Source organism: Octodon degus, unplaced genomic scaffold (genome assembly GCF_000260255.1).
Source record: "Octodon degus isolate 3935 unplaced genomic scaffold, OctDeg1.0 scaffold00015, whole genome shotgun sequence".
NCBI classification, from domain to species: domain Eukaryota; kingdom Metazoa; phylum Chordata; class Mammalia; order Rodentia; family Octodontidae; genus Octodon; species Octodon degus.
The window spans coordinates 444,361-465,535 of NW_004524591.1; the positions used below are offsets into that span (position 1 = coordinate 444,361).

General features: G+C 40.5%; 1 protein-coding gene across 1 annotated transcript in view; it reads right to left on the minus strand.

Annotated features, from left to right (window-relative positions):
• Positions 1–21,175, minus strand: part of LOC101574187 (FGGY carbohydrate kinase domain-containing protein) — a 285,894-nt gene that overhangs the window by 210,238 nt on the left and 54,481 nt on the right. The window contains exon 3 of the mRNA XM_023709961.1: positions 1,799–1,906. Coding sequence (XP_023565729.1) covers positions 1,799–1,906 — 108 coding nt within the window. The remainder of the gene's footprint in view (positions 1–1,798; positions 1,907–21,175) is intronic.

The following is a 21,175-nucleotide window of genomic DNA, read 5'->3' on the forward strand; positions in this document are numbered from 1 at the left end:
AGGAGGAGGAGGAAGAGGAGGAGAAAAAGAGAAAGACAGAGACAGAAGGTATCTTTAACAAAGGCAAAGTGAACCCAGAGGGTGAGGGAGGAGGGGAAGGGAAGGGGAAGAAAAGGAATGAAGATGCGCTGTGTGTGTGCACCATCTCCCCACAGCGAGTTTGATCACTATGCATGCTACGCCAGTGCTAATTATGATATAAAAACTGAAAAAGTAGTAGGATATACTATTAGAGATGTACAAACTAAAAAAATCATGGATAACTCTATCTCACAGAAGTTTTCAGATAAAATACTCTCTGAATATAAAAGTTCCTGAAATTGAAAGTGGGAAATAAGCCTTGAAAATAACATTAGTCACTGTGATTCTTTTTTTTTTTTTTTTTACTGTATTTAGTACAGGCTATACAGGGTTTCACTGTACAGATCAGACTCATAGTGATCCTCCTGTTTTCAGCCTCCCAAGCACTAGGATGACAGGTATGCACCACCACAGCCAGTCTTAGTCACCACATCATGCTGATGATCAAACCCCGGTGCCCTACGCCTGCCTAAGAAAGCACTTTAGTCTGCTGAGCTATCTGGCCAGCCCAAGTCATTGTGAGTCTTAGGAACTGCATTCAAGATTTAACAAGATTATGAACATACGTCACTCCCTCAGAAGATGTACTCCATAAGCTGTAGTTATTCTTATTGATATCATCATCATTATTCTTGTTCTTTTGTCTTGAGACAAGTTCTTAGTGTGAGTGTGGCAACCTAGCCTTGAACTCCTAATAGCATTGCCAGTGCTGGGATGACAGGTACTGCTACTATCTCTCTGTTTGGCATCTTTAGACTTCATTGGAAAGTCTGCTTTGCTCCTAACTCAGAGATTGTCACTGTTTATGCTAGCTTTTAGATTTCTCTCTATCATGGGATGGAACATGCCAGTGGTTCAATCATACCCCTGTTCTCTTTTATTGCTTATACCACAAATGAAATTTTGGACTATATGAGGGACTTTCTCTCCAATACAGCTTGTAATTTTCTACTTTCATGTCTTATTTGTATTCTCCTGCCTACAAGCCTATCCACATCTTTGCTTAGTTCCCCTGTTTCTTTTATGGCTTAATACAAATGCCTTCTTTCTCACAAAGACTTTCCTAACCTAACTTTCCTAGTTTAAACTGTTCATCTCACTTTCATGGATCATGTCTCTTCTATTAGACAAGTCCAATAAGTCAACAAATTTCTATTAAGTACTTTCTGAAGGGTAGGTACAAAGGTGGATACAAAGAAAAGTCTGATAAGACCCTTGTCCTTCAGGAGATTATGATATTCTAAAAAAGCAGATTAGTAAACCAATGAGAATAAAAGTGATAAGGGATGGAGCTGTGTCATATGGGACAAGTAAGTCATTAAGGTGGTAAGAACTCCACAAGGTAAAATGACAGGAACCTTCTTACCACTGAAGGATCTAGACTAGGAAATAACATCATTATTTTAAGCAGTAGAATATCATTTTCACTTCCCTGAAAAAAATGAAATGGCAAGGTGAAAAGAAGGGACAGCCAGCCATCACTGCCTGGAGCAATATTCCTTTAGCGCATGTGTGTGCGCATGCACATGCACACACATACACAAACACACACAAAGACACATGCATCTGTACCACATCAGGCTGTGCATTCAGAGAACACAAACTCTCACTGAGGAGTCTACAAATCTTCCAGATCCTGGGTGCATAGCAATGTGACTGAATGGACTCATCCACATGTAAGAATATTCGTAACCCTACCAATACATTGTCAACTTACCAATTTTCCAGTGACGCTCTGACCACCTTCATTCAGCCAGAACCCAGGGACCATGGCTGAGAAATAAGGCCCCCATACACCTGGTACAAAAATTGGGTCCTTGCTGATCTGAAAAGAAAGATGTAAAGTACATAAAAATATTGACTCTCAGAGCTAGAGAAAGCCTTATCCTTCTCCTATCTAATGTTTCTATGGTCAAGAAATTCAGCTTTTTATTGACATCCTCCATGGTGGGGAAATCACTCTCTCAGGGAAGGTCATGGCTTCATCTCTGGAAACCTTTCTGATGAAACCATTTAGATGACAAGGTAGGAAATGTGATCATTATGGAGAGAAACTGGTAAAGCATTTCCTTGCTGGTAAATTCTCTGTGGCAGAGTTTGGAGAATTGGTCTCTAATCTCTATCTTTTCCATATTCACAATAAAATGTTCAGCTCTTCCCACTGAGAGGTGGGCCTCCTAAGCTCTTGAACTTGGGAAGCTTGTGGTCTGTTTTCTAAAGAAACGATCAAGTCCAGTGTTTTAGGAATGGTCCTGCCCAATGCTTCCTACATCTATTCCTTGTCTTGCCCCTCTACCATGGCCATAGGCTATGCCTTGAATGAGAAGTGTGATTAGCCCAGTGATCTAAGACGATGTACCAGATACAGGAGCAAACCAATACAAGACAAGCAAGTCCTCCCTGCTGGCCAGCAACTGATTGTCCCTAGGTAGCAGGATCACCTAGCCACCCACAAATGTATATCTACTATAATGTGTTGCTAAGACTTACTGTGTTTTACCTAACACTTTTGTGGTAATAGATAACCTACATTTCTTTCTTCTTAAAAGCATTTCCTAGGGGCCAGGGAGATAGCTGAGTAGAATAAGCACTTGCCTGGCAAGTACAGGGTCTTGAGTTCAATCTCTGGTGCCGGAAAAAAAAAATTCCTAGATTTCCTAGCCAGTTAGTAGCATACTCTTTGTGAATGTGAATACAAAAATGAATCAGACAGAATTTTCCTTTCAAGGGGGAAAAAAGGAAAGAAAAAGAAGCTCGGAAGCAGGGAAGAACTACACATAATGTATACACAGACTACAGTTTGATCACTGGATGCTAAACACAAAACACAGAATTTTAAGAGGGATCTGGGGTTCAGAAATGTGTTAAAGAAAAGTACCAAGATGGCCACAGCTGAGATAAGTACCTCCACGGCCAACAACCCATACCTAAGTAGCCAAATCTTAAGTCATCTTAAGTTTCCTGAAATGCTAGCTCCCACAATAAACAAGCACAAAATGTAAGCTTAATGTTTTTGTCAGAATGACTTAATGAAATTAAAATGTAAGCTTCATATCCTTGTCAGCATGACTCAGTGAAATTAAACCAGTAGCTACAGGCAATGAGTTTACACAGTTCTGCCCTCAGCACCTCCACCTCCTTGTAGAGCCAATCAGAAAATCAGGAACAAGGCCAGAGTGCTTTCTCCTTTATGCTTTATAAACTGTGGGATAACTCAACTGCTAAAGGCCAGTCTCTCAGCATTTGTGTTGAAGTCTTGCTGATCACAATGTGTACTTTTTGCATGATAATAAACTTCCCCATATTTTGTTTTGATTTTACATTTCACAAGGGTGGCTTTTAGAGAAAGGGACAAAGGCTTAGTTTTGGAAGTAAGCTAGAAGAATTGGACTAGGTATTCCTGGACAAAGCCTCATGGGAGAGGAGCTCTTGGCGCCTGAAATACTACAGTGTCTCTGTAGCAGATCACAGTGCCTTATTAAGGTGAAGTGAGTATGCGAGGAGATGCACCAGGAGAGCTAGTGGCGAGTCATGCATTGTTTCATTCACAGTGCTACCTGCTTCTCCACTCAGGAGCTATGGCTGCTGACACAGGATTTAAGGGTGTGGAAAAGTTTATCTGGAGGGTGGGGAGGTAACACAAGTCAGGCACACAAGGTCTACTCTACCAGGTCTTGAGGCTAAGCAGAGAGGCCATTTATTTACACATCCAATATTTATCCAGGTCTTAACTATAAATGCCTGTTACTATGCTAGGCTTTAGAAATAGAGAATTAAATATCTATGATTTTTGCTCTCATGAACTTTATGGTCTAGCATGGAGATAGATCTTTATTTCTTTTAATGCCAGTTTCTTCAATTCTGTAGTATTTCTACCTTCCACATAGGAAGGGAGTTTGGAAAACCAAGGAAACAATATGAAAAGTCAATTTTCAATTTTGTCAAATAAGGGCAATTTATTTAAAAGATATGGGCATTAAAGATATCAAACAAGAACAATTTCAGAGAAACAGACCTCCAAAAGAAAAGCAGGTCAGCATATTCTTCCTTTCCTTTACTGGTTCAATAGATGTTTCCTGAGGTCCTACCACGATCCAGGTGCCTGCCAGGCACTGAAGATACAGGGAAAAGAGCATGGCCTTGGGCTCCCAGAGCATACCAGCCCCAGGCGGAAAGAGAGCCAAGGTGGCCACTGGAGTTTGTCTGTTTTATGCCAGTTCCAGCACTGAAAGTCTTGTGTCCTGCAAGACTTCTTGAGCACCAATGAAACTGGAATGGCTGGGAACTGTCACACAAGCATTAATCAAACCATCTCACAGCCACGTAATTACAAACCAAAGTGAATGAAGGGAAACGAAGTATTATGACAGCACAGAAATGTGACACCTAACCTAGTCTAGGGGTCAGGAAAAGCTGCAAGGAGTGATACGTGAATTGAGATATAAAACATACATGAAATTTACTATGTTTTTGTGTGTCTGTGCATGCATACGTATGTGTATGACAGTCAACACCAACTAGTCCTCATTCTTATCAACCTGCATTTGCCAATGAAAATTTTGCAACATGCTAACAGTAGAAACTCCGGCTCTAAACTGGACTGCAGAGCTTTGGGGTGAATAGAGCAGTCCATATTTAAAACTGTGTTCATAACTTCGGATTTGGACAGATAGAGAGATGCCTACCATGGCCAAATCATCTTGTTCTGTGCAACCAACCCCTTACTTCAAGAATTCTCAGCCCCACCTGACAGTGTAGTCTTATAGAAATGGTCTAAATCCTGCACAGTCACACAAATAGTAAATGGCCGAGGGATTTGCATTGAGGCAGATGTTGTCCTCAGACCCATCCATAGCTTTCTATTCCCCATATAATCCTCAGGAAGGACTTAGATCTGTCCAACTCCCATCCAGGACACATGACGTGTGTTGTGTCATCCCAGCAAGCCTTCATTGCACCACTGTGGCTCTTACATGTCTCTGTCCACAGACAACGTGGAGCTGGTGCCTATTTGTGCTCATTCATTTGGCATGCCAATGCTTCCCATCAGACATTCCAAGTAAAGTAGGATGGAAGCAAAGAGAATGGCCAATGTTTCCCAAATGCTGTGCTTTTAAAGGAAACGAGTAACAGTTTGTTTTGAGGAAGAGGAAATTAGAGAATGCACACTTGTGTATTTATATACTTTTTAATCCTTCACAGTAAATCTAAATATTTGAAAATATTTTTGAGAAGGCTCCTCCCTGGCTGATGGCTATGTTGGCATGGAGGCTGTTCTATGATCCAAAATGAGAGAGCTGATTGCACAACGACGAGACAGTTTATTCTACGTCAAATACCAGATAAATGTTTTCTCTCCTGAAACTGAGATCTGCCCTATGGAAGGAAGACTCAAGTGACTGAGCAACTACAGCTCCAAGTAACCAGAGTTAGGATGGAGGCTTCATATTTTCCCTTGGTTTTGTTTTAGTCAGCCTCCTTAATTATAATATAAAAATAAAACATATCACATTTTCAGATGTTAAAACTTTAAAGGATTGTTTATTATGGGACATATCCCAGTCAAGAATCAAAACTTTCTCAGAAAGCTAGAACAGTAAGCAAAACTGAATAAAAATCAGTTAATTTTTTAAATAAAAATCAATTTTATTTCCATGCACTGGCAAAATATCATTAGAAAATAAAATTAGGAGCAATTGCACTTACAAACAAAACAGTATATAAGTATTCATTTAAGAAAAGAAATAGAGAACTTATACTGTGAAAACTTACATTTTAAAGAAAATTAAAATCTAAACAAATATAGAAAAAAAAATCCATGTTCAGTGTGATGGTTAAGGTGGATTTTTAACCTGACTTGCCTAGGAATCTACAAGGAGATTAATAAATCACACTGCTGGGTGTATTTGGGTAGGTCATAGAGGCATGGCTTTGCCATATATGTACATCTGTTCCTTCTCTTTCTCTTCGCCTGCTATGCTTTCAGGTCATCATGAACTAAGCATCTTTTTTTTCTTTAATGTATTTATTACAGGGTCTACAGGGGCTCACTCTGTAGATCAGACTCATAGTGATCCTCCTGTTTTCAGCCTCCCAAGCACTGGGATCACAGGCACACGCCACCATGCCCAGTCTCAATCTCCACAGGCTGGCATGGCACTTTGGGGATCAAACCCAGTCCCTGTGTCTAAGCAGGCACTTTAGTTACAATGAGCTATCTAGCCAGCCTGAAATAAGCATCTTTACTTCACAACATCCTTCCACCATGATGTTCCTACCTAGAGTCAGCTGATCGTGGACTGGATCTCTGAAGCCATGAGCCAGATCAATCCTTTTCTCTTTTATGCTGTGTGTCAGAAATTGTCTTAGCAATGGGAAACCTAAGTAAAACATTCATGGATCAGAAGATAATATTTTTAAAGATGTTAATGGTTCAGTAAATTATCTATAGATTCAATGAAGTCCCCATCATAATTCCACACAGTTTCTTTATAGAAACTAACCAGCTGATTCTAAAATCCATATGAGATTGCAAAGTTTTATATTAACAAAAACAATTTGGAAGTACACAGTATAGTGAAAAGGTACTAGCAATATCCTCTTCCACAGGATGGGTAGTGAGTACATGGATATTCATTTTTGTAGGGCTAAAATTTTACTTATATGTTTGGCATACTCTTTAATTGTGTGTGATAAAAATAAATAAAATTATACAGACCCCTAATAAAACAAAATATCTGGTTGTATACTGTATGCCAGAAACTGAGATCAACAACAATGCTGTAAAAGTAATAAAGTGAAATAGTAATTGTGGTGGTAATGATGATACATGGTCTCAAAATTGCAGCCAAAAAATGCCAACTGCTACAAGCCTGGAGAGACATCTGGCAGCAGGCTAAAGGCAGTGCCACCAAGTGCCTGGGAGAAGAGTGGGCACTTTTCAGAGGGCTGGGCTCTAATGGAGGAGACATGGTGGCTTGCGGGGAAGAGATAACTCAGGCAGAAGGGTCTCAGTGTCAGGGAGCTATGAGCTAGTAAGGGCTCAAACTTCTGTATTCGGCTTCAAATACAAGGTCGCATGGCTTAAAGGATAGGTACAGTTATGTACCCACAGATCCTAGTGCTTCTCAAAAATTAAACTTATATAAAGTTGTGCTTTGGAAAAACCCTCAGAGAAATGATCTTCTATGTCAGATAATAAAATAAATAACAAATAATAAGAATATGATAATAATTTCTAAAAGTGATTGTGCATTTATCAAACTCTTTCAGGCTCTTTACAGATATTATCACATTTGCTATTCATGAACAACCAATGAGAGAGATTCTATTATATGTGAGTTCGCAAAAAAGAAAATCTAAACTGTAGGGAGTCAAACTGTCAATAAACAGAAGAAGGGTAATTTCAGGGTCAAATAATTTCCTCTCCACACCTCATTCCCCTCATGCACAACATAAGTAGACTGTCCTAGAGGTGCTTAATATCTAGTCTTTAAGATTGTAAGAAGTTGAGTTATTCCACCTCAGCTAGTCAATTAGAACTATCCAGCAAGTTATAACACAGACTGCCTCAGGTTTGTGTGACTTGGCCTACCTCTAGGGACTTCCACATGTCCCCACCTGTTCTATCACTTTGCTAATATGTGGTCAAGCTTATTGAAATTTTTTTTAAAAGTGACAGCTTCCTGGGTTATTTGTAATGATTGCTCTTAACATCTTACATTAGCTGAACACATATTCAGCAAATATTTGTTGGATGCATGCTGAACGTAAACTACTATCCCAAGCATGAGAAGATATGAGAAACTGGGTTTAAGCTGTCTGATGACAAGATACCTTATCCTCCTAAGGCTGACAATCCAGGAGGAGTTGGAGATCAGAATGGGCTGGGGGATCATTCAATATCAGGTGACTTGTGAGTACCCACACACATTCAGATTTAGTTTTCCTGACAGTATGGAGAGTTAAGCAGATCCAGCCTGAGTACAGTGGGTGCTACATGCACAAAAGGGATAAGCAAGATCAGAAGTGGTATATTGGGACTGGAAGGCTCTTTCCTTGGGCTCCTCCTTCTCATGTCTGTGCCCATGCTGGTTCTAGGAGCACCTGCCACTGACTGAATTCCATCTAAGGCTCTACTCCCAGCTGCAGTTTCCCTGCATGACAAAGCCAGATGCCTGCTCACACCTCTTTCTGGAAGAAACAACTGGCAGTGCAGGGAGCTGTTCCAGCTCCATCTGTTCTCCCTCCCCCTGTCATTCTGAGGTTGGGCTGGCCTAAGCCTCTGGCAAGGGCAAGAGGCAGGTTCCAGGCGCCAGTTGTCCTGGGAAAGAACAGGAGGTTTTGTTTTGAAAAGCAGCTATGCTCATCACTATACTACCAATGCCATACGAGGTTTTGTTTTGAATGCCTCAAGCCAGGTCAGGTTTTTTAGAGGGTAGCCATAGGCATATGGGGGCTTGGGTATTTCAATGGTAGCTCATTTCTTCTTGCAAATGGACTGTACCATTATCTTACTAGAGAAAAACCATTTATGCACATTTCTGCCAACTCCCAGATCACTGCCCAGTACAAAAAAAGAGCACAGAGAAATCTGTTCATTCACCTATAGTTTTGTCCTTTTCAAATTCAATTGCAATGAGCTATTAACATGTCTGCCTCTTCTATGAACAGGGAAGATAAGGTCATGTCTTATTGTTAAGACAGTGAACATAAAGTAATAGGAGCACAACCTTTGCAGTCAGTCAACCCTAGATAATTATAATTAGGTCATTTACTGGCCACATGAGTTTGAGTCTTGCTGAGACTCAGGTACTTCACCTGCAAATAAGGATAATCTCATCATTCAGATATGCCTACGTCTTGACTGATAAAAGTGGATAAGGACCTCACATAAGTGGATTTCTTTCTGGGATAGTGGAAGTTTGAGCAACAATCCTCAGGGGGCCTTCCACATACAGAACCACAATGATTCAGTTCAGCAGGGTGTTACAAGTTGACCACCAGGTGTCAATCCACCACAATACATAATGTATAATATGCTCTGTAAGGCATACCTACCACTTCATTAAGATGGCAATATCATCAACATTAACAGCAAGAACAGGAACTAAAGCATGTCTAAGGGCTGAAGATGCAGCTCAGGCGTCGGGCATGGACTTAACATACACAAGGTCCTGGGCTCATCTCCAGGACCAGGAAAAAGCAGTCATATCTAATAACCTAAAGGTGACATTAAAGATAAGGCTTGCCAATTTTTTTTCTCTTCTGCTTAGAAGTTTCCAAGTGGATAAGCATCCTCTAACATAGAGCTGGCCCTTCTTAGAAATTCAATCTCTTCTTCTTTTTTTTTAGTCTGAGCAAAATAAGAACATATGAAACCTGTCCACAGATATCTTAGGGAGCTTAGCAGTTTGAATGGGAAGTGGGGGCCCTGTGCAGGTCTGTCAACTAATGAAACAATCCCAGAATTTGGGATGTAAGGAAGGAGCCAAATGTTGCCTGCAGTGCCCTAAGTTATTTGAAAAGTATTTTGGACTCCTTAAACTCTGAATTTTTCACTCTTTATCATTTTGAAACCCATATGTGATCACAATAATAATGTAATCCATATGCTTCTAATTTACTTAAACTTAATACACCCAAACTCACTTTGTAAGAGACACTGAATAACCAGAGAACTGAGGGGTCTTGTGAAAGTTTCCCAGCCCCTCTCTCCCCAGCAGACAAAAAGCTACATTTGGCTTCCGGTGTACAAAAGCATGACTGGCTTCAGTGAGTTCAGACTGGCTTTCAGCTTTTAGAGATCCAGCCATGTGATTCTCAGAACATAAAAGCACACTGTGCATCTTTTTCCCAACTCAAATAATCTGTGATATGTAATAATTATTAGTTTCTGTTAGACACTGTTAAGGAGATGGCATGGAGGAACAGGGAGGGAGCTGAGGGGGAGCTGCTCTGTCCACACAGTATCTTGACTCTATTGCTTCAATGTCACTCTGCAACTCAGACCCTCAGCATTAGAATCAGGTCTGTTTCAGCTAAGTATCCCAAGGACAAGCATAGCATAGAACTAATTGTTAAGGAGTTTTAAAATATGGCCAAACCAATGCTTTGAAACTGCTTGTTAGGAAAAACAACTCCCTTCTATAGGTTGTAGGGTTCAGTTAAAGGATGCCTGGGGCAGCCTCTGAGCCAAGAATGGCCAGCTGGTGCAGAGGCTTGGAAATAGCACAGCCTTTCTTTTGCTGCAAGGATCTGGTCCCTGACTACACAAAGTTCCAGAATTCCTCTTGCTAATGTATAGCACTTTCTCCTCCTGCTCTGCTCTTAATTACTTTCTGAGTTTACCTTGCTATGACCCTTTTCTCTGATATCAGTATCTGGCCTCAGAAATTGTTTCACTGGTTTGGCCATAGACTTCGATTTTCTGGCTTAATGCTCAGTGATCTGTTTTAACTTGGTATGTGACTTTGGCCCTTGGGGTCTTCATCTGGAATATGGACCAACTGTAACCCCTCTTAGAGATTCCCATAGAATCCACATAGAATAAATGTGGCACAATATATAACAGATCTTGGTACAGTGCCACACACATTCAGTGACCCCGGAAATTATGTTAATACTATCAGCTACATACTAGCTAAAGTATACTTCCTACTTATGAATTAAAGCTCATGTAAGAGTTTAATTTTTAAAAGACCAGATAACATCTAGGCTATACTTTTAAAGTAGAGTGCAGAAGTTGCACTGACTCCAGAGAAGACAGAATAAACACGATCACCCAGACAGGTTAGTTTCTACTTGTGAGACCTGCTGCCAGAAGTACACTTCAAGGCTTTACTTTGTTAACAGCATACTGTATGAAGGTATCAAGAGAGCTCTGGCTGATTTATATTGATGCATCTTTTAAGCAAAGCCAGAAATTATGTACACAGCCTTTTGGAAGCCTTCCCCAAAAGGACCCAATCCTCCTTTCCAGGTCAGGGTCGGAAGAATTCGGGACACATCCATACAGATCTAGACGTAAAGAATCCTAACCTGCAGAACTCATCCTCCACTTTTGGTTTAATATAAGATGAGAAGGTCAAAAAGTCTAGGTAAGGGAAGCTCCCCTACATGGCTACAAAAGTAGTGTGAAATGAGAAAGATTCACCACTATCTGCTGAGGTGGCCAGCAGGAAGTAGTTTGCCCCATACATTTTCTTTATTAAAAAGAAGATTGATTAGAACATTTAAAAGAAATAGAGATGATTGGGAAGGGGAGGTTAACAGAAGGGAGGAGGCCAAGAAAAGACAATGTATGGAACCTAACATTCTCTGGCTACCTAATGTCACCAGAGAAAGCATGTAAGTCATACATTTGCCAGTTTGTCCATGGCTGACATAACTAATCCCAGCTTCCCTTCATGCTAGATCTGGGGGAAACTTCTGAATCCTGCACAGGCTGGTGTGCTCAGGAGCCACTGAGATCCCTGGTAGTGACATGCTGGAAGTTCCTCTACCATCTTGATGTGAGTCACTCTTACATATGTCTTCTCAGTAGGAAGCTGGGCAAGACTGAGTCATACCCTGTTTTGACAGAAATTGAAAATGAAAGTCAGAAAATTAACTCAAGTTTCATCCTGGATTTACAGTTAGGAAAGAACCAGGATTTAGACCTGAATCTAACTCAAGAGACTGTGAAAAAAAAAAAGTCTGTGCTTTACTCAGATACTTCATGAAGAAAAATGTAGTAAAGATGAGAGGCAGGGACACTGCAGGCTCACAGCACCTTTGTTCAGATTTGTTCTGGAGCCAGTCCAGCTCCTTTCGGCTCTGAAATAGAATATGTTCCTGGATGAACTTCTATGAGGGAAAGAAAATGAATCACACATTCCCCTACTATCTTTTTCCATTTCTCCATATTCCATCAAAGTATTAGGAGAATGTTGAGTGAATCTTAGGTTTAAAAATGTTTAAAAATTGTTTTTCTATTTAAATAAGTCCTAACAGAAGAGAAATTGTCTATAATGAGGAAGCAAGAGGAACTCCAAAGAAGAAAGTACTTAGAGGGAAAGCTGATCTGGGAGGGCTTACCCTCTGGCTGTGCTCTATAAAAGATCATACTAACATGTAAGGTATGCAAACACTGTAGAACAATCAGAAACAAATGAAATGATGGTTTCAGAGTAACAGGATTCAGCTGTGGGCAATGGCCAGAAGGCAGCTTTTGTTATGAATAGATCATCTGGATGTGAAGCAGGCCTTATTTTAACCCTTGGAGCAGGCCATCCAGGTTATGAGAATATATCTGGGGCCCATCTGGACTTCCTTAGTAGAAAAGAGAAAGGAACAAAAGCAACTCTGTAAGTGTATGACATGATGTAGGGCACAGTTAGAGTCCTGAGAGGGTAGTTTAAATATAAATAGTAAAAATCTGTAATGTATTGAGTTTCTAAGCCAATGATAATTATGGTTGATCTTATTTTTTAATAAAAGGCATTGCAAATGACCATGAGGAAGGGGAAGGAAGGCAATTAACATTTGCAAAGCAGCTACTGTGCATTGTTTGTTTCATAATTCTCACCTAAATCTGTATGATAATCCTGCCATTTCAGTTTGCAGATGGAGAAATTGTCTCACCAGAATTCCAAGACTTGTTGCTGGCCAGACAGGTGCTTAATGGTGGGATGGGATTTAATCTCAGCTGCCTGATTTAATGTTCTTCTCACTGTACCCAACTACAATTCTGTCTTAGTCATTTCTATCTCACTGCTGAGACAAAATACCCAGCACACAAAGTTAATGAAGGAAAGGTTAACGTAGCTTGCAGTCTACAGAGGTTTTATTCCATAACTGACTGGCTCCAAGGCAGGGTGGCACATGGCAGAGGGAAACCATTCATGGGAACAGAAGACAATAAATGCAACAAGAGACCTTAACAGTGTCTTTCTGCCCCTCTTATACTTTATCTAGCTTATTGGGACTAGGGTGGAGTCAAAGCAATCAGTGGACAGATTTAGGAATCACAGGCCCTTAATCCCAGTATCACACATTCTAGATTCACCCACCTCTGAAAAAGCCTAATCTAAGACTGCATGAGGATTTGAGAGGGGGGCATCTATACATAAACCATAACACTCTCAGTTGGCATCAGTCTTGTTTCTGGGATGTGTGAATTCTGGCAGAACCCACTGTGCATTGATATTGTGTGCGGTGTGGGTTTATTTGACATTGGCCGGCAATCTGAGAATTTGGCACTCACCTGAGAGACAGACATCAGAGTCAAGAGTGGAAATTATTTTTCCCCTTCCTGCCTGACTTGTGGGTGATGACTGAGTACTTAGCCCCAATAGCAGGAAATAATCTTTCACAGCTCTGGGGGTCCAGAGAAGGGAGAGCTGTGGACTGAGTCATGCGGGCTGGTGAGACTGTGACCATGGCAGACAGAAAGCTGTCTAGGTGCACTGCAGCTAGGATTTGCAGTTCTGTGTAGCAAGCTTCAAGACATGTGGTGAAGCCTGGCTTCCTCCCCTATTAGAGAAAGACAAGACTATTTTCCTTCTGAGATGTCTGAGAAAATGAAAACAAAGGTCCAACATACTACCTGCACATAGCAAATAACCAACCAATGAGAAATGATTTTACTTTCTGTACTCCTATTTTTTAAGCTAGGATATGTTTACCTTTTCCTCAACTGAGAATACAGACTGGTCTGTTTAATCCAGGTAAAATGTAAACAAAACTAACAGCTGAGGGCAGGGAATGACCAGAGATGTAGGTTTGAGTGGAACAAATTCAGGTTCCAGTTTTCATGTCAGGCCACAAAGATGCCAAATTTTCAATGTATGTTCCTAATACGTTGATGGTAAAAGATAATTGATGTTTACACTTCAGATATTTGTATTCATTGAAGCTCTGCACTCATCTGTCCAGTTCACATAATAGATATATCCTAGAACTGCAAACTGAGAAATTATACGCAAGGTACCTGGGTGGGTTCTAACTTTGGAATTTTAAATAACCCAAATCCCCAAGGCACAAAAGTCAACACACACAGTAAACCTTGGACACTTCAAAGGGGAAGGAGCATTTACCAGCTGCCCCAGACCTGTGTCCCAATTCAGGGAAAAGTTCTCCCCTTACTCATGTTGCCTCACAGCCTATATTGAAAAATATGTTTTCATCTCTTAGCTCTCCAGAACCTTTGGCTTGGTGACCCTCTATCTATGAGCTCTCCTGCTCTGGAGATCTTGGTGAGGTTGACCATCTAGAACCATCTTTGATCAGGACAGCACCTGGTACTAATACCTTATATAAGAGGATTTGCAGTGTGGCCAAAGGCAAAGATGCTTTTCCACTGATGAAAACCATCTCACGTCAAGTACATCCCCATTAAGCTTCCTTCCTCCCAATCTAAATTAATGCCCCAAAGAGGTCTCCATGGTATAGACCAGTGGTGGCTGTAGCATGCTATCTGTATCACTGAAAACTCTAAAAGGTTCTCCATTACTGGTATAGACAGTTTCCATACAACTTTTATGATCAATAGTTCAATCAGGCTGGGGAGATGGCTCAGTGGAATAAGCGCTTCCCTGGCAAGCACAAGGGCCTGAGTTCAATCCCTGGTTCCGCAAAAAAACAAACAAACAAAAAACCAAAAACCAAAACCAAAACCAAAACAAATAAACAAAAAAACCTAATATTTAAAAAACAAAAGAATCACCTGTAAACATTTAAAAAAATAGTTCAATCAATCCTTAAGATACCTTACAGAAAGTGAGAAAGATTTTAATTTTCTAGAGGAATAAATGGAGGCTCTAAAAAGTGAAATGATTACTCAAGTTTAACTAGATATGAAGTATCAGTGTAGAAACTAAGACCTTTCTTTTTACTTCTAAGGACAGTGCATTTCCTATTGACATAATATTGAGAAGGAACATGAAAGATTTCCGGAAGGTAAGACATTGCTTTGTTATATCCCTGAATGCATCATCTTATGTTTCCCTGTAGGATGCTGCATCGAGATAGCCTTTTAACTTTGGGAAAGACACACTGTATTTAGTTATGTGCAGCATTAGAGTACATGGGAGTATTTCTGAGGAGGCCCCTACCAATCCATGGCTGCCATTCCTTGCTGTAGCTTCAGGACGACACCTGAGCACTAGAGACACCAGCATGTATTTACAGCACTATGGTATGGTGGGATCCTCTGGCTCCTCAAGCATGGAGAATCTTCCAAAGCACTTTTAGGATCCTCCCAAAACCTAAGCATTCAACATCACCTCATCTCCAGTGTTCATCCCTTTGCACACTTGAACCCAGTTGGATTGCTCCAGTCAAGATTCGTAGAAAGCCAACTTGGTGTTAGGACCAGTATGACAGGATATGGAAATGAATGGTCCCTGATACCTGCACTCCAGGAGTTTGCAGCTATGTGATCAAGAAAGATATAAACAGGTAACTATTAACAAGTGTGGAAGAGTACATGCTGATAGAACTTTGTACCATTTACACAACAAATACTCCAGCTAATAGACTCTGAAACTTCCAGGAAAGGAATGTTAAATGACTCAGCTACGATGTGCGGTTTAGGACATGAATCAGCCTGGCGGAGCAAATGGGGAGGGGTACCACAAGAGGAAGGAGGAGGAGAGTGGAGTGTGTGCTCTACTTTTGAACTGAAGGAAACAATGTGATAGGAATGGTTTGACCTGGTTCTAGAGGATTTAAAAGTCAGTACTGTAAAGGCAATGGACAGGAGATGGGATATCACCCAAGACCTTCTTTCTCTCTTGATTTGTCATCTGTAAATAAGATGATCTTTAGAATTCTTTTGGGTCTCCTCCTGGGTCATCAAATGCATCATCGTAGTCATAGCATTATTTTCATGCTTAAAAAACTTACAGCTAAACATAATTAGCTATTTAAAAGATCATTCAAGCTCTAATAAGAAGTGATTTGAATTTAAGGGTCTTTTACTGAGTAAGCATGTAAATAGGTAACTCACTTTTGCACACTAATAACTCGGGAGAAGAGAGTACATAAGGGTACCTATCAGAATTAAACAACAAGTATTTCAAAATACCTCTACCACTGCTATAACTCAACAAGTACCAATTGACTATCAATTGGATTGGACAGAGTATGGCTTAATGTTTTTTCTATTTTTACGGTTTAATACATACCAGGCTTTAGGATATGGCAATTAATGAGCCACAACATACAATTAATACATTTTTGCTAATAAACTATTATAACACATAGAAATAAAGTGTTACAGTATCAATGAAAAAGAGGAGACTATTTTCATTGAGTAGAGGCTCAGACAAAGTCAGAGGAATTTTTTAAGTTGGTGAATAATAGTTGACAAACTGTTGATACTATCTGATATCTCTCATACCTTGGAAGTTGTAAGATAATTTGATCTCCAGGTTAATCTTACCCAATAATGATGTTCTCAACTAGGAATCTTAATGAATTTAATGAATCTTAGTAAAGTCCCTGCTCAAGCAAAAGGTTTCAGAGAATAAATATATGGAGGATATAAAAAAGAAATGAGGAAAAGCATCAGCTCTTCTATAAGATTTTAATTGTTCTAAGTTATGATTGTCTTAGCCAAGATATACTGGGGATTTTACTAGTGAAGCACAGAAGTAAGGTACTGAGAAGGCTCATTTCCCAAATCACTGCAAGAGAAGACACAAACTGACCCCATGTGTTCAACAGCCCAATTTCTTTTCATCTACATAACTGAGATGAAAAGTATGTTACTGACCATCCCATCCAATCCTGGAAAAGGCCACTCAGAGGAAGATCTGGGCTTGTCCATTAACAAGCAAATGCTCACATTTATGTGCCTGGGACCTACAGATGATAAAGAAGCAGGAGAAAGAGAAAGAAAAGGAAAGGCACATGCTGTAGGATGGAGACACTAAAATTTCTAGATTAAGAGTTTATTCTGTTGGGTGGAGTTCAAGACTGCTATTTTGTTTACCTTTTACAACACAAGCAGGACCTGCAGTAGATGAATCTGTCATTTCCAAAGGAAGATTTTTTTTAAAAAAAATTAAGAAACAGCATGAGTCTGAGAGGCTGCATGATGTAGTGGTTAAAGAATTTAATCAATCAACTTGATTAAGGTTCAATAAAATCTAAAGCTGAGTTCTGGGGAATGAAAATGAAACCTGACTCTGGCAGTGCCACAGAGGAGGCAGGGTGGAACTGGAGTCTAAGAGATGCACAGGATTTCAACAGGCTCAGCTGGGATCAGGAGACAAAAGGAGGAGGCAAATGAAAAGTTTTCTGGCCCAGAGGAACCACATGAGAAAGGGTAATGTAAGTTAGGGAGCATTCCTTCACTGAAGAAATGTTTGTACATAAGGATATAGCTGTGAAAATAAAGTCCTGTTTTCTTGGAACTACAGTTTGGTTGAGATTGGGATGACAAACATAAATAAACATTCAAATACATATTCCATTAGCTGATGATATGCTGTGTCAAACGTGCAGCAGGGCAGAGCAATGAAGACAAATATTGTGTTGGCCTGGATAGATCTGGGAGGCACTGAGGGAGTGAAGTTAGCAGGGACTGAGCACATGCAAGAGCAAGTGTGAAGGTCGTGGGGCAAGGCTATGTGCTGTCTACCACCACCAATGCAGAATCAGTGCAGCTAAAGCAATGGGACAATGAGAAAAGTGACAAGAAATAAAGGTAGCAGAGTAAGAGTGCCAGGATTTTTAGAGTCTTCATAGCCTTTTAAAAAGATGTTGACTTTAACTTTCAGTAAAAGCAACAGTAAAACTACTGATCAAGAGTGGAAGTAGAGAGCCCAGTCAGGAAACTACACACATTGCGCCTGGCTGGCCTCCAGTGACTAGATTCAGAGCATATTTTGCTGATAGAACAGACATTATTGACTGATAGATAGAAAAAAAAAGAGAGGACAGGATGCTTGAAGGTGTTCAAACCAGAGAAATTGCTAGAATTGCATTTTCCTTTTCTGTTCTTGAAAGAGAAGAGGGGAGATTTTAAAGGGTGAAAGGAACTAGCTAGATGGATTCAACAAACCATGTTTTAGGTATCTGTTAGAAAACCAGGAAGAGGGGATGAATAGGTAATCAGCTGCATTAGTCAGGCTCTCTGGGGAGAGATGAGCCTGGAGAGACACAGTCCATAGGTAGTCATTTAAGCCATGAGTCTTGGTGAGGTCACCAAAAAGGTGAGGGCAGAGGGGAGGGAAGAGGTCCTAGAAGCTTAGTGGTTTAAGGCTTCCCTAAACTTAGAAATTGAGGGAGAGAAAGGCATAAGACTCGAGGACCAGAGGAGATGGACAATGAGATCAAACAAGAGTCAAGGTCAAGTGCTGTACCTGACGCTGCCCACAGATCCACCAGAATCTGAGTTCAGTGATAGGAAGTGATGCAAACAAATGCTCAAGTGTTACTTTCATGGAGACTTTGCTCTGACTGGACTCAAGAGAAATCAGGAGTTTTCCTCTCGGCTCCTCTCAGTCAGAGGGGAGCTGTCGTAGCATGCTGCAGTTTTATATGACTCACTGGAGAGTAGGGAGTGCATGTTCTGGATGAGTGAAGGGCCTGTAAATGAAGGTTCTACTGGTGGCAGCAGCTCTATTCCTTTTCTCTATACCCCACCAATTTGTTGTATTTGTTCCATGCATTTTTCTTCCTCATTCCTGGATGAAATTTCAAGCAGGTCTACACTACACTCTTAAATAATAAAATGTCCTTGACTACCTTCACACAATAAATGTGCACACCCCAAGGCAGTAACCAATGCTCCTATTTAGTCTACTTGGAAAGCTGTCCCCCTTATAGCTGCAGATGAGATTGTTCAAGGCTTCAGGGATGCCTGCAGAACCTCCTCTCTTCCGCCTTGCTCTGTTTTCCCTTTTCTGGTTCACCAGCTGCTGCCTCAGGCTTCACAACACAGGTGAAAATCTTCTGAAGTGCAGCCTGGGATTTGGGTAGGCTCTTTTCTCGGTGCTGCATGCCCAAACCCAATATTCAGCAAGTTCCTTCTGCAGTCACTACAGTGCCTTATCTGGGGACCCCACCCAACTCCACAGCAGTATGCTTACAGTTGGCTCTCGGTCCCAGCAGCAGTGTGCTCACAACCAACACATCCCAGGCTTCCGGTGGTTCACACTCCTGTTGGGATCACACTGCCCCATAGGGTAGAGTCTATCCTGGATGGGGAAGCTTTTAAGGTTGCTGTATCTGGCTTCCTGTGTGGGACAGATGCATACTTTTTTTTTTTTTTTTTTTTGCCTGTGATGAATATACATCCAGGCGCTAAAGCAGCCCCACATATTATTTTATTTTCTCATACACAAAAGCCAACCATGTCCTCTGCCATAGGCCTCACCTATAACTTCTTCCACCTCTACTTTGCATCGACAAAGTGACTTTTAAGACAACTTTTACAACCTTAGTGGACCATGTGCAGGTAGTCTGGTCTCTGTGGCTTCTTCAAAAAGCCCAAGTTACTGTAAGACCCTGTGAAGTATAGCTAGACAGAGTATGTATAGGAGATAGGTTGACAAAGAAAGCAAGGATAAAATAAATTAACATTTCCCTCTGACAATGTAAAGTCATCAGAGGCTTTCTCGGTAGAGCGCTAGTGGGTGAAAGTAATCAGTTTCTGGACACGAAGCACTGTAATATTGGGTGAACTCAAAGTATTAAATGAAATACCTTTTAAAATGAGCAGAAATATACAAATTCGAGCCATTATAAAGTATTTAAACTTCTAAGATACCTTACCTTTCTTGTTTTATGACACTCAATCTTATTTACTTATTCAGCATACATATTTCTATACATATCTTTCCTTGGGAATTCAACACTGTCTTTTTGCAGGTAGACTTTAATTACATTACACCTGACTCATGAAACAATATAATCCTAGGATTCTGAACTCGCTAACTCCTTCACTGTGAGGATTTCTTTTTCTTTCCAGAATAATCAGTTTCAGTCCTTCATGGATACTGTAGTCAGAGTTGAGAAGAGAATGTATTTAATATAGGACACAAAATACAATTATTTTGATAGGATTATCTCATAATAGTTACCAAAGAGTCAAATGCAGAAGAGAGCAATACACCTGTCCATACACTAGAGACTCAAAGAATCCAGGTTAGGGCCTGGATCCCTTCATAATGTCCTGCATGAGTCCAGCTAAATTGGACTCATTGCCCATGGCAATGTCCTCCACGAGTCCATCTGGAGGCCTAGAACCCACATCTCACACAAGTCTGTACCAAGAATCTGCACTGTGATGGCCTGAAGGTCAGTGGGGGAAGCTAGAAAGTGTGCCAGTGAGATGTAACAGGCTGAGGAATCTGCACTGTGGCAAGGAGGCAGTGTTCAAGGTAAAGAACAGAGCTCCAATGAAAAGAGCTGCAGCCATCCTCAGTGACAGTGAGAACCTAAGCTTCTCTGATGATGAGAACAGCTGAGTTCATATTAGGTTAACCAATGTGACAAGCTTCGCCAGGAGAATCAACAGCACAACATCTTCCCCTCCAGTTCTCTTTTTATGCTGTTGACAACAACCCTTAGGTGGGCCTTCCATACCCAGAACCATGCTGATTAGGTTCAACTGGATGTTACAAGTTAACCATTAGTTAATCCACCACAGTGGACATGTGTAAATGTGAAATGAGACAAATAGTTAAGTTTAAGGAAAAAATTAAGTAATTATTACATTAAAGAAAGTAGTTCATTTTATCCTGATTAAATGATCTTTAACCACCTGACTTCAGTTGAGATGAAGTTCAGAATATAGAGGCAAAGTCTAATACCCAAAGGCTTGGTGACTGATTCATTCGTTTATCCCTTCATATGTCAAATGATGAGTAGACCATGCCAGGTATGGAAGGTAACACAATGAGCTCAACTCATCGAAGAAGTGGTAGGAACAGGAGCTAGAGTCTTTGATTCACTTTACAAAAGGATTTGGTAGCTTTCAACAAATATTTATAAAGAGCCTTCCACTCATTCAATGAACAGATCGAACACCTAAAAAGGTCTCAGCCTCTGTGTGATACACTGACGACACAATGAATGTTCTAGAAGTGCACAGCCTAAA